Here is a 13,596-nt window from a genome sequence, read left to right on the forward strand (position 1 = left end):
GGATATTCCCATTCACACACACACAAAATCTGTATCACGGTAAATTCTCTCTCTGTAGTAATGAGTTGAAGCTGTAAGATTGAGTGATTTAATCCAGAGACGCAGCACAGACTAAGTGTCTATTCTCCTGCTGCCAATTTTACAAAAGCAATTGTCAAAAGACTTCAGAAGTCAGTAACAGAAGAGCAGCGTCAGAACCATCCTCTCTCCTCCTCCTCCTCCTCTACCTGACTAGTGCTGAATGCTTGTACAGCTAACTGGCTGCCTGAACTTGTGTGTGCAAATTAATGGCAAAGTAAAAATCAACGACCCTATCGGACACTTTACGCTATCTCTTTAATCCTTTTCGTAAAGTGACACGTATTGCAGTAATGGAATCAAAACAGGAAACAGGAACAAATTCCTGGAACGAACCAAAGAACATGCCCACTGGACAATATTCAAAAGGCAGAGGAAATAAAGAGTTTTAAGGTTAGCAGGCAATGTATATATACAATCTTCTTCCAAAAATACATATAATCTAGAGAAAAGGTCCTTGCCTCTCCCAGAGCTATTTAATATTGACAAGCCAAGCGTAACGCGAATGAGAGTTTTCATTGACTTTCTACCGCACAATCAACCACAGACTCATGACATTTAAGAGAGTTTACATTTCAATTAAAGCTCCCAAAATACACAACAGTACGTTGGAATTAAAACAAAGGCCTAGTCTTCACTAGTGTGAGTACAAAAGCTATTTTATCTGGAACTGCAGTTGTAAAATCACTGTTTGTAAAGTAGTATGATCTTCAATCTGAAGAAAATATATGATAGTGTCATGCATTGGTAGAGATTTTTCAAACCGAATAAAAATAAGATTTAAGATGCTTAAAATTCGTGCTAAAACTTCCAGATGAGACCAGGATTTACATTTCTTTCTTAACTAAAAAAAGATCAACGTTTTCATCCTTACCTCTTTCGTCTCCTCAGGGTCCGAGTGATCCACAGTTACATACAAATCATTCTGTAGGTACTTCAGTGCACTAAGGGGGTCAGTTTGAGCTTTTTCTTCAAATCTGCAGAGAGACAGATAATTCGAGTGCAACTATTTCCCTCCTTACTAAATACAACCCCCTCAACACAGAGCAAAACCTATCTTACAAAAATTTCAGCCAAATATTTCCAAATAGAAACATGTTCATGGCAGCTCAGCCTCATTTTTGCTACAGCATGTGCTTTCAGGCCAGACTGAAATATTAAGAGTTTCTGTTGTTGTTGGGGGGTTGGGGGGGGGGGGGAGAGTTGCAAGAGCAAAATATTATGCTCCTTTTATTAAAGCTGCTTGAAAGGATATGTGTTATGAAGTTACTATGCATGGATCTAAAGCATTTAGCACAGGTTTCTCCCCACCACGCACAAGGAGGAAGGTATGAGAAGCACCCCCAGGTCTAACAGTTCAGACACAGACAGGCCTTCAGCATTTCAGCCCCTGGGACACTCACGTTCCTACGCAGAAGGGTAACTGAAAGGGAAGGAATGGAGAACAACCCCCCTTCTGCCTGAGAAGCTATGGAGGTGAAAAACTCCAAATCCAATGAATGCTGCACCTCAGCACCTCACCTCTGGAAAGAGCACATATATGTAAAAAATGGATATCCATAACCATCATTCTTTCCTCACTTTCTTTTAATAAAGGGAAGCAGTAACCTCTGTGAGCTCTCTGAAGAAATATACGTATCCATCTACTCTCAGAAAAAGATTTTTGGCTCAATATCCTAGTGAAGCATGTCTGCTCACCGAGAGCACAGAGCTGGCGCCTAGGAAGTGGCAAGGTTTAAAATTATCCCCCCCCCCCCCCCCCGACTCCAAATCACCTAGTTCTCAGCAGTATCTCACACTGCGTGCCGTCTTCTGAGTCATCAACACATAACATCAAACTTTCCTGCCGTGTTGTACTAAAAATGGCTGAGACAGAATTCTGGATTCCAGAGAAGTTCTCAGGTACTTTACTGTACTACCCTTATATCAGCTGCCTTACAAGAATGCAAGATACTTCATTCATAATATATTTCAGTTACCTTTATCAGATTGATAGGCTATATTCCATATGAAGTCATGTGGAATGGATTTAATTATGTCGGCATATTTTGATTTGCATCACCTACTTGGCTATTTACACTGTAGTGGATATCCGTAGCCCAAGTTTCGAAACTGTCTAGAGATGCAAGTCACTTAGCCAATCCATGGAGCATAAAGAATGTGTGTGTTACCTGATGTACCCAACATTTTGCTAATTAAACATAATTTCTTCCAAACACTCTCACAGATTTTCTTAGATAACTCTATGATCCTGAGATACCTTAAAAAACAAACAAACAAAAAAAAGAACCATTGAGACCTGTCTTCTACACCAAGCCAGCTTGGCTCCACTGTGACTGGCTGGTAGTAAACAAGCAAATAGGCCAAAAAGGATTCCAGCTGATCCAGGAGATACGCAGCGCGGTCAAGCTAATCAATCACCTTCTCTGTACCTAGAACTCTGGGGAGTGCAGTGAATGGACATCCAAGTGACTTTGCAGGGGATCAGCTCAGGTCCCGAGAGGCATATCAACTCCAGCGCAGCACCCACCGTATCATTCTCCAGCTGGTCACGTTTGGGTTTCCTCCCATATATCCCAAGAAATGGGAACTCGGTGTATAAAAAACAAAATTCTGCCAGACAGGACGCAGCAGCATTTCTTCAGAGTGTAATTTAAGCAAATGCAAACAAGTAACTCAATGCCATCTCTGGAGGCAATACAGCATGAATTAATAACCCTGCCAGGTTACTGGCAAGATCTTCACTGATTCTTGTAGGTACCCACATCTGTTGCAAGGCTGCTCTGCAAAAGGCCTCATTCAGTCACAGTAACCAAAAGTTGAGTGTAATGATTTGCTTGCTGCCTCTGAAGTAAAATACCGTTGGTAAAAATTGATCTCCAACCGTTGGCAGAGCTTGATAACGAAGGATTCTCAACCAAGAACGCAGAGAGGTATATTTATTGGCTTCAAATCACTTGTTGGATCTTGTAAGGCTCTCTCGCTACTGCAATTTCTTGCTTAAGGCAATACCATAAGCCTAGTTTTGAAAAGCTATTGCCCTAAATAGCAAATGTAAGGATGCTCTGAAACATCAAGAGTGCAAGCATCACATCACACAGTGCAGCTGAATTCTGTGCAAGGGAGATCTTTAAGCGATTCTGAATGGCAAACAATGACGGCCCAACATCAGATGAGTCTCAGATGCACAAACGGATCCAACCTCCAGACTTCATTAGCATCCCTGTGAGCTGTTACTATCGCCTAGCATGCTGCTTCAGAAACATACTCCATTTCCTTAGGAGGTGACAGTACCAGAACACACGCTGATGAGCAGCGGAGTGAAAAGGAAATCTAAAAATTCTCCATGACTCCCCACACAACTTCCAGATTTTTCTCACTTTAGAAAAACACAGTAAAACGAGAGAAAAGTCAGTTATTGCAATTCTGTAGTTTAGTCCTGGTCCCACTGCTTCTATTTTTCTAAATAATCAGGAAACTTGCAGATCATCATATAACCAGGGACTTTTGAGAAATAATTGAAGAAAATCTTTCGTGTTTCTATACCTGTGCTTTCTTATGAGGTATTTGCAGTGTCTTAGCAGGTATTCCTTTGAAGGTCGACAGAGCTTCAGAGACCAGAAATCATCTAATCTCATCTTTGGGGAGCAGGACTTGCCAGGATTCCCTCCAAATAAGTAATGAACCTAAGTAAATGAGAGGCAGATCAAGAAGTTGATTGTTTGTGTACATCTTGTTAAATAAAGACTATTTACTAAGTCAATACCTCTGAAGAAGTCTGTTCTAGAAGGAGAACTGTCTCCCTTTTAGACATACTGCTCCATCTTATCGTTAGCCTTACTTTGTCTTCTAGGAGAGGAAGAAAGTTTTCTCAAACTGCTTATGTGTTAAGATACCGAAAAAAGCTGCGCTATTAGAACTTCACCCTAACAGAGTCGCAAAAAGTCCATAAGACATCTACAAACCATATAAATCTCTTTACTTAGGAAAAGTCTGTTAGTATGGTAAGTCTTCAAGCACATAAGAAATGAGTAGAAAAGGGGGGTTTGGGCCAACTTCTGTCACTCTGAGGCTCAAAATACTTGATATGAACAATACAGAAAAACGACTGCTCAAACTGACAGATCGTAAACCTCTTCTCCAACGTCTTGTCCTCAAAAACTCCAAATCTCATCATCACGAGACAGGGTTAAATTAAGGCACCTGTATTAAGGCCCTTTCCGAATTCAGGAACAAGCAGATAGTATACAGACAATATCAAGATGCAGCAGTCTCATTTTTTGTTTAAAGGAGCAACATTTAAGCTTGTAAGGAAGCCTCAATAAGAGGACTTTGTAAACCACCTGAAATGCAACTCTCTCAAAATAAAATAAAATCAACAGAGGTTGAAGAGTTTTACAGCCTTGCTCAGTAAAATGCCTCCAGACAGAGCATTCTAGGTGAAGACGCACAATGAAAGCGCCACAGTGCAGGCAGCCTGCCCTTTCCTTGGGTCAAGACCACCACTATGCTCCCCTAAGACGAGCAACATGAATGAGAAGTCCTAAAGACGTTCAAAGTAAAGTGACCAACAGGCTCAGTCCAGACTGCTCTTGGGAGATGATATGAAGAGGGCTGCGTCCCCACTTGTCCCATAGGCTCAAGCTAGCCATAACTGGACTTGCAGAGAAAAATATTTCCAGAGAGTCTGGAAGGGCAGAATTATCAGCGGCCTAGCTGCAAGACAGTCTACGTGCTAGCTGGGCACAAAGGAACAAGCTAACCGAATAAAGAGTAAAGCACAAAGCCCAAACTGTAAACTTAAAAGAAGAGCTGAGGAAGAAAATGCCAATCATTCACATTCAGGAGTCACAACCATTACTGTGGCTGTCTACATGTAAAGTTCTAGTAGTACTGATAAACCAGTCATGGAAGAATTGAACAAGGACTTAAGACAGGAAAACCCACAAATCCATAAAAAAAAAATCCAAAGCAAACAAAAAACCACTTGCTGCCTTCCTGTCTGTCTGGCTATTCAGCTACCACGTGATGTAACACTTCAGCCTTCTACATACGAAAGCAGCATGGAGAAATGTTACTGCAATTGTAAGTTAGCTAAACAGTGATACTAACCACGACTTTAATGTCTTTTTAATTAGTTTGTCATTTAAAACACCTGTAGACAAAATTCATTTTCGTTCAAGGTAGCTCAAAAGAAAAAAAGTAGTCTTTAATAGCCTTCTTGATCATTTTAGGATACAACATTTCTTGAAACACAAGGTTAGACTTAGTCTCAGAGAGGCAAATCTCAAGGAAAGTAGGAGCATTAAAAAGAGGGTCGTTTATTTCTTCACTTTTTTCTACATAATTTGGTAGTTCAGACTCTGAACTGTTGATATTAAAAACATCACAAAGGATCTTCAAATACCGAGATTCAAGAAGTCTAACAGGCTACCTTTCTCCGTAGCTTTAAAAATAATCACTCAAAACAATGTATTCTACATCCCACTGATGCAGGCTCTCCTTATTTATATCAGAGGACTTTAGAAAGGTCATTTGAACAGAGGTTTCTAAAAATAAGACTCTTCAAAACAAGCACATCAAACAGCTCTTTAGACAGAGTAAAACTGGGCAACTGCCACGATTTAAAAAGCCTCACAATAACTTACAAAATTCTGTTCTCAATCTCATGGTACTTTACACTTAAAATCCAACAATTAAGGGGTAATAACACTTACATTCTATCACTAATGTAGGTGACAAAGACAAACAATACAAATTCTCCATACAGAAGTTGCGTCAATTCTTCCTTAAACATCCCCAAACTTTTAAACTAGTTAGGTTTCCCAAACTGTATTAACATCCTATGGAATGATAAGCCTAAAGTATACTTGCCTCTTTCAGTTCAGACTACTTTTCAGACTAAACAAAATAAAAGTTAGAAATAGTTGATTTTAGTCACAGAATTCTGGAGTACGGGTAAGTAAATGTGCCATAGTAATTTAAAAATCATAGGTTAATGAAGTTATAGTAAGCTAATCCTTGGATTTATATTTTATTGGTGAACACATACAAAGCCCTAAGTTTATTGAGTGGGGTCATGCACCCCACAAACAATTAATTTTAACTGGAATTACTAAGCACAGACGTGTTAAAAGTTAGATAACGCTAAAGAACAACTCTGACCACTCATACCTTGTGCAACTCATCGTACACCAGTTGGTGGGCAAATCTTGGGCAGGGCTCCTCTTCCTGAAGGCTTTTACCCGGATTCTCTTTTGCTGCTTGGTCGTTCTTATAGACGCAAGACCTGAAATACAAGGCAGTAAGTAATGGTCAGTAGCACCTACAGGAAGTAGACAAAGTTACTGAAGGGCTACAAGAGTTTAGTCAACTAGAACCACGTGGCACGCCACAGTGACCATTTTCTTACTTCTCCATATACTGTCCTCTTTTATCCCATCACCTTTCTCAACTTTGCAAAGAAATTTATCCAACAATCCTAGAAAACGTCATCTTGACTGAACAGTCCACGAGCACAAGCCAAAAGAAGAAGAAAAATAAAATCTAGAGCATGTGTAAGTTCTGTGTCAGAAGCTTTGGAGGATCTTTAGATGCTGCATTACTCAGCAAGGGAACTGTCCGCACAAAGTATTTTCTTTATGCAGAGTACCATCTTAGATGCATTAGTGCTGAGGGAACCCTAGGCTGCAAACTTTAACAAAGCTAATATGCCACTCATCAACTTCCAAGCAGACTTAAGGAAATGAGGATATATATATATTTTTTCCCCCCTCCTGACTGAAGAACCATTTTTAAAAAAAATCACTCTCATCCTTCAGTGCAATTCATCCCAGTTTAGAAGAGAACTTTAACGGAGAAATGCTGCTAGCTCCGGAAAGAGACAGTGGCAACCAATTACCAAATACTATACAGCAAACGGATGAGGGGGCATTTTTTTCTCCAAACACTGGATCTAGTAGCCACCTGAAATGCCACTGTATACAGTCTGGAGAGAGCTGACAGATCTGGCATGAACCCTTCTCCTCACCATCCATACACAGAGCAGAACAGCTTCCTTGATTTCCAGCAACTAGTACCATGCACACTGGAGCAAATGACACCAGGTTTTCTAGCAGTTTGCAACTTTCGTTTGACTGAATTTGGTGTGTGGATGATAAATCTTGGCCTTGAGCTCCTCCTGTGGGGAAAAGTCCTTATAAAGTCTTACCTCCTTCCCCCCTCCCCCTTCACCTGCCTCCTGCAAAGGAGAAGCTCACACAACTTCCCTCCTTCATTGTTTTATTTCTATGGTCTCTCTCTTCCTATAGACTACAGGAAAGATAGGTGCTTGGAAGGATTCAGCAGTCTTCAAGATTACCATTGCTTGGTAATACCAGGCTATAGAGTTACTTGGGAAACATGATCATGCAGGATTGTTTTCTAAAGGAAGTCAGTGTAGATGTTGGAAGTAATTTGCCTTTTATCTACTTACCAGCTGTTCCTCACAATGTCATAAATCCAGAAAGAGTTCCTAACATTCTCTTCCCGCTTCTCTTTGTCTTTACTGAGCCCTGATAAGACATGGATTTCATTCAATTCTGGATCAATGGTAGCCCTTTGAGTGAAACCTGTCATTGGAACTGACAAAAAAAAAAAAAAGTTACACTCTCAAAACAAAGGAAAACAAAGGAAAAAAATTCAAGGAATTGAACAAATACACTTCCCTCTCCCTGCAGCTTGGTGCATTTACTAATGTCTATGGTAAAAAGTATGCAGTTTTACATAGCTGTCTTCTCAGTATCTAGGATAAAGAGCATCTAAAGTCTAAACTCACTCCCTGGTTTCCCCATTTTAGTCTCAAGTTTAAGTAGTTTCATCTCTTCATCTTTCATATGAAAGAGAAAGCAACGGACTGAGTGATCCCAAGTCAGTATTCCCAAGCCGGTATTTTCTGTGACCTCTCCCCTCTACAGTGCCCTTATTTACCACAACTTAAACCTGAAATGGCACATCTCAAAATAGGAACTGTACAGAAGTCACAGAGCAAACAATTTGCTTCTCCTCCAGGCCTGCCAAAGCAGGGGGAGAGGGAAGAGAGGAGAACGCAACACTCGGACCGACTCCTTCCCTCCTAGAGACAAGTCCTCTACAAATTCTCTTGATTATTCCCTTGCTGTCGGTAACTCCTGGGAGCGCAAAACCCATGCTGAGATCTACTGCTTCCTAGTGAAAGGTTCGCACAGTGCTATTTGAGACGACTGCCTCAGAAAGGTACTGAGGGCACCTTAAAACGTCCCCTCATTAAATTGCCTTTGGATAGAGCTAGCTGATCCTTGCGGATAGGAAGTCATTTCGTTACCATCTCATCTGCAAAAGGAGGCATTGATTTCTAAAAGCTCAACTACAAAAGCTGGAAAGCTCAATATAAAAGTTGAAGATGAACTCAGAATTACGCAGCTCACAGCCTCACGTTGCTTCCTTGAAATCTTTGTCCTAAAGGAAGTTTTCTGTATTTTTTTTTTTTTTTAAAAGATTTGTGGTATAATTACCAAGCTGTTCTGCTGCTCCACCTTCAGATTCAGAAAGATAGTGAAATACAGAGGATTCCAGCAGTTGTCATCAGAATTCCCCGAAAAAAGGTCATCAAATTTCTTTGGCAGTCCCTGTTGTTTGTTGTATAATTCCCATTTCCTGTTTCCCTAGGCAACCATGCTTCCAAAATGTATTTGTGAAGAGCACGTGATCTTTGTTTACAGATCCTGTTTGTCTCATTTCTCTTTCTGGGTCAGTTTACAAAGGCTGGTAGAGGCTCCTGGCCCTCAATCAAGATTTCTGGCAAGAAAAATTCTCAGAACTCCTGTATTCTGCAAATTCTTCCCTGCAACTAACTACGAGCTGCACACAGAGCTCAGAAAACAAGCCCCATGCTAATAAACTACTTAATATTGTCGTTTAAGAACGGACAAAACCCTGTTTTGCAAGCCTGTTCTGTAATACGTTTTGGTCTTGCACTTCACTGCTCTCAGCTGGCAGGCCAGGAAGGTAATAAACGTCAGCTTAAAAATTCCAGGCAGCATCTGGTTTTCTACAGCTTCTTTAAGTCCTTACCAAAATGTTTACAAAAATTGAAAAATAAATTTTTTTCTAGAAAACGTTTAATTCATATGTAAACATAAGTAGAAACTGAAACATATTCAGACAACTCACTTCCAGGGCCATGTTGACAAAAATTCTTCCTTACGTGTTTACAGAAAGCAGCAGGCAGAGCCTTTGGAGCTCTCATCAGCATAGGCCTGCCTATTTTGACCTTTAATTTTGCCATGAAGTTTCCAAGGAAAATTCATCCAGTTCATAAGCTAATGGGTGACAGAGTAGAAGGGGGGAAAAAAAAAAAAAAAGAAACGAAACACAAAGCAGGGAACAACGCTGGCACAAGTACTACTACGTAACTTGTTTTAGTTGCAAACCACAAGGAAGTTTTTAAATTAGCACAATGAGAAATTGCAGAAGCCACACAATAAGAAAATTAATAAAAAGAAACAATCATAGACTAAATATCAATTTTTGAAAAGTATCATGCAACACGTTTGTTTGGCATAGGCATCGACTCGCCAGAATTAAATTCAAGGCATACTTGAGAAATTTCTGGCACAAGAGTCATTTACATTTGATTAGCATTGTTAATGTAAACAGAAAATGCCTTTGAAACCTTATCTGCTGCTTTGACTTTTATGGACCATGCCAGGTTTAAAGAAAAAAAAAAAAAGTATGCATGTCTTTAGAGCCTTAATACTTCAGTCTCACCGAAATTAAAATTATCACCATGAGGAACACTATTAGTATATTACCATTGATAGAGGAAGCACATATAAAACTTGTCTAGAGAAGTCCCATCCCTTCTCCTGAAACGCTGTTAAATAAATGAATTCTGCATCTAGTTTAGGCCTGATTTTCTGAAGTTGAAATTATTCTTTAAATAATGAAGAAGGTCAAAAAGCCTCCAAAGTTCAGTGTCACCTTTAGTCGTAAGAACCGGATTTATTTGCAGCAGCTATAATTAAAAATCAAATTCAAGCCAAGTAATAGCAGGCCTCCCTCAACTGCACATCGATCTCTTCTTGACACTGTTCAAAGATGTAGAATGCCTAAATAACCAAAAATACATATCCCTGCACTTATAGAGGGTCAAAGACGAGGAACAACTTACTGTATAAACTAAAATCTTTAACCTGTCTAACCAATTATTTAGAAACCACGTTTAAGCAGTGCCTTAATTAGACAAAGTTGACATCCGCTCCTTTTCAAAGACAGGACTAGAAAGTTAGACTTGCTAGTCTTAACTTAAAAACGCAACTTAAAAAAAATAATAATAATAAAAAGGTTAACAAGTCCCTGAAAATAAGGTGAAGAGGAAACAAGACACTACTCCAGCATCTCCCCCTTACTGTATAAGGTGCAATGTTTTCAACGCAACAGACACTTCAAAGAGACGTTTGCCAAGAAAGCCTGATCCTACACAGAGCGAAAGGGTTATTTGCGAAATCGTGACGACTGACAAACAATTCCACTAGGGGGTAAGAGAGCTTCATGATCTGCAAGTGCCATGGCCCTGCAGTAAATACTGGGCGTAACATAAACGATTGAGCTCAGCGTTATTAGGAGAGATACAGGCTGTAAACCTGTGAAAGATGCTCATGATACTTAGCTAATAAAATTTAAGTTACGAAGAAAATTAAACCCTGCGCATATGAAGTTAAATTGAAGCTGCGATAGTAACCGGTCACTGGTTACTTTTTTGAAATTTTAGGATCGTGAGTAAAAAGCAATAAACAACATGGGACGAGAATCAGACATGACACACGTGGCCCGTCAGAACTATTATTTGGCAACGTACTAGCTTCAAAGGGTGCGTGCGTGGTACGGATGGCTGCACGGGACCTCTGCTCTGCCTCCGCGCCCCTACTTTTCCACTTCTTCGCATAAATAAGAGTAGATGTAAATCGGCTTTGGAGCTGATCTCCACTGACTTCACACCAAACGCCTCTCAGGCCCAGGTATCGCTCTACTCAGCCTCTGGCAGACAGCTCAAAGGACATAAACCAGTGACCGAGAAGTTCACCCGGTTTGTTTTGAACGTGGCACTGGCCAGCTGCATAGCAATATTCATTTGGCTCCTACGACAATCCGTTACTGAGTAAAGAGGAAAAGCAGTATGAAGAAAATACTAAAACACAACCAATCCTGTACACAAGTCCAATAGATTGTGAATATTTTTCATGTGCCATTGTTTTTCTATAACCTCATTAACCGGTCCAGAGTAGGAAGGGTAATAAGTTACTGAAAATGAGATGTCTAAATCCTCTCTCCAAAACTTTTCACTTTCATCTATTCTTACATATCAAAAATATAAAGCTTAAGATCTCAATATTTGAAAGCGATATTCAGCCAAATAAGCCTTTATTCTGAACATGCAGCCAGTTACACAAACAGTAGTAATTCCTGATAAAGCTTTCAGAAGATGCTGTCTTACCCTCTACAACATAATTTCTATTTAAATATAACATATGGCAAAGCTTCTATTAAAAAAAAAAAAAAAAAAAATCAGGCAGCAGGTATGTTCCTACTTCTAAGATCCCTAAGCCCTGCAGGCTTTTGACTACAGCAATGACTTCAGGAAACGGAGTATTTCTTGGCTTGCGCAGTTACAGTGGTTTCGAGCACAGAGTTTGCCGCTACCAGCGCATAAGCAAGAAAAGAGAGCTTTCACACAGAGGCAGAGCTTGCAAAGCAGTAAATCAAAGTTCACACAGAAGTGGTTCGCATAGCACTAAACAGCTTGGAAATTAAACCCAACCCCTCTCATTTGAAAAGATACTATGGCAGATTTTTAAACAGCTTGGAAACATAGCACTGGAAATACAGTGATACAAAACATATAGTCTGCAGACAGCTTCTGAAGGATTCATGAAAGGCAATTAAGGGAAGCAAGTTCATTGGTAGCACGTACGTAACTACAAAGTTCCTAAGGATTCCTGCTTTCCTTAGAAAAATGGAGGATATCATAACTTGAAAGGCTGAAAATCATTAATAAAAGCTTGCTCTGCATCAGAAATAAATGCTACCAATGTGGACCTTGTTGCAAGTGCATGTAAGGCGTGTGCCTTACACAAGCAGCAAGGATTAGAAAAACGCACAGCGCCCCAAAAGCTTAGTACCCTTCCCTCACATGGCAAAGCTGATGAGAGTCAACAACTCCTAGACCAGGATAAAGGGTGGTCAAAGTATCCATACAGGTTATTCTTCAAATAGTGTCACCTACATCACTGTTCTCTTAGAATTTATGTGACTGCTAATCTCACTACAGATACTTGCGAGTTATCTTCCCTCCTTGCAATATCCTTGTGACTGTAAGAGGAATGAATCACATGAATATCACTGCTCACCAGAACCCAACACCTCTGATACTTTTTTTTTTTTAATTAATCTAATAGATCAGCAAGTTAGTCCATACTACTACTTGTAATCTATGAAACTGAAGCAGCACATCTCCTAAACTTCAAGAGGGTGAACTTTGAGCGATACAGTACACAGGCCAGCTGTTGACACAGCAAAATAATGATTCTCCTTCTGGATTTTTTCAGGATGAGACCGCCTTTGGAAGGCGGTCATGGTCAGGAACAACTAAGGAGACCATCTGAACAGTTTGGGTGTCATCTTAAGAAAGTAACAACCTCATGTGCAGCACCTGCAAGCTCTCACTCAAGTTACATAGGATTTGGGGAAAAAAGAGGCCACCTAATAAATCCAAGTGGAACTCTGCTACTATGCCATTCCCATAAACCACTCTTAGAAGGATTTGGCATTTGCTTGCTCTCCCGCTCCCCTTCATAATCAGGGCAAAGTGTTTTGAGAGCGGTTCAGAGAAACATTCTCTTGATCTTGCAAGGTGCAAAATCACTCGCAAAAAAGCGTCTCCATGGCAAGAGGCACACTGGCCACTTGCAAGTTAGACCTTAAACTGAGCAAGGGTAAAGCATGCCAGGTGTTATAAACAGTCAAAAAGGGATCTTGATGTCTTCCGACTGCTTGCCTGGGTTGGCTCCTGGCCAGGTCGGGCTAGCTGTGCTTTCTATTTTGATCAGTGTCTTTCTGACATCATCTTGCTTTAAATCAGGATTTCCTGGACTTGCTGTACTGTCCCTGTCCGTGGTACTTATTCATGAAATCTCTAGTCTATCTGGATGGAGCATCTGCAACACCATGCAATCATCTGCAAAGTACCCAGGAACCTCGCAGGTAGCTGAAAAAAAAATATCTGCCATTTGTTTGCCCATGAGAACTACTTCTGCCGTTAAAAGGAGCCACAGGAACATTCAGGGCTTGTTCTCTTTTGACTCTGGAAGTTACCTGACGCTAAGGGAAACGAGAAGGTCTTGGTTCTCCTGCAGAAGGAAATTCTCCCCCTGCCCAAGAATTCGGACGCACCCCCCAGCCAGGGCCAAACAGGATTATCATGGGAACCCTGACCACAACTCT

At 40.4% G+C, this 13,596-nt stretch overlaps 1 protein-coding gene across 4 annotated transcripts in view; it reads right to left on the reverse strand.

Moving 5' to 3' along the window:
- The window catches only part of MKLN1 (muskelin 1), a 104,151-nt gene that overhangs the window by 9,747 nt on the left and 80,808 nt on the right, over window positions 1-13,596 (reverse strand). For all 4 annotated transcript variants that reach the window (XM_068954602.1, XM_068954671.1, XM_068954818.1 and 1 more), the window contains 4 exons: window positions 7,553-7,700; window positions 6,253-6,367; window positions 3,625-3,764; window positions 953-1,055 (listed from right to left, as the gene is read on the reverse strand). In XM_068954602.1, coding sequence (XP_068810703.1) covers window positions 953-1,055; window positions 3,625-3,764; window positions 6,253-6,367; window positions 7,553-7,700 — 506 coding nt within the window. The remainder of the gene's footprint in view (window positions 1-952; window positions 1,056-3,624; window positions 3,765-6,252; window positions 6,368-7,552; window positions 7,701-13,596) is intronic.

This window comes from Struthio camelus, chromosome 1 (genome assembly GCF_040807025.1).
Source record: "Struthio camelus isolate bStrCam1 chromosome 1, bStrCam1.hap1, whole genome shotgun sequence".
NCBI classification, from domain to species: domain Eukaryota; kingdom Metazoa; phylum Chordata; class Aves; order Struthioniformes; family Struthionidae; genus Struthio; species Struthio camelus.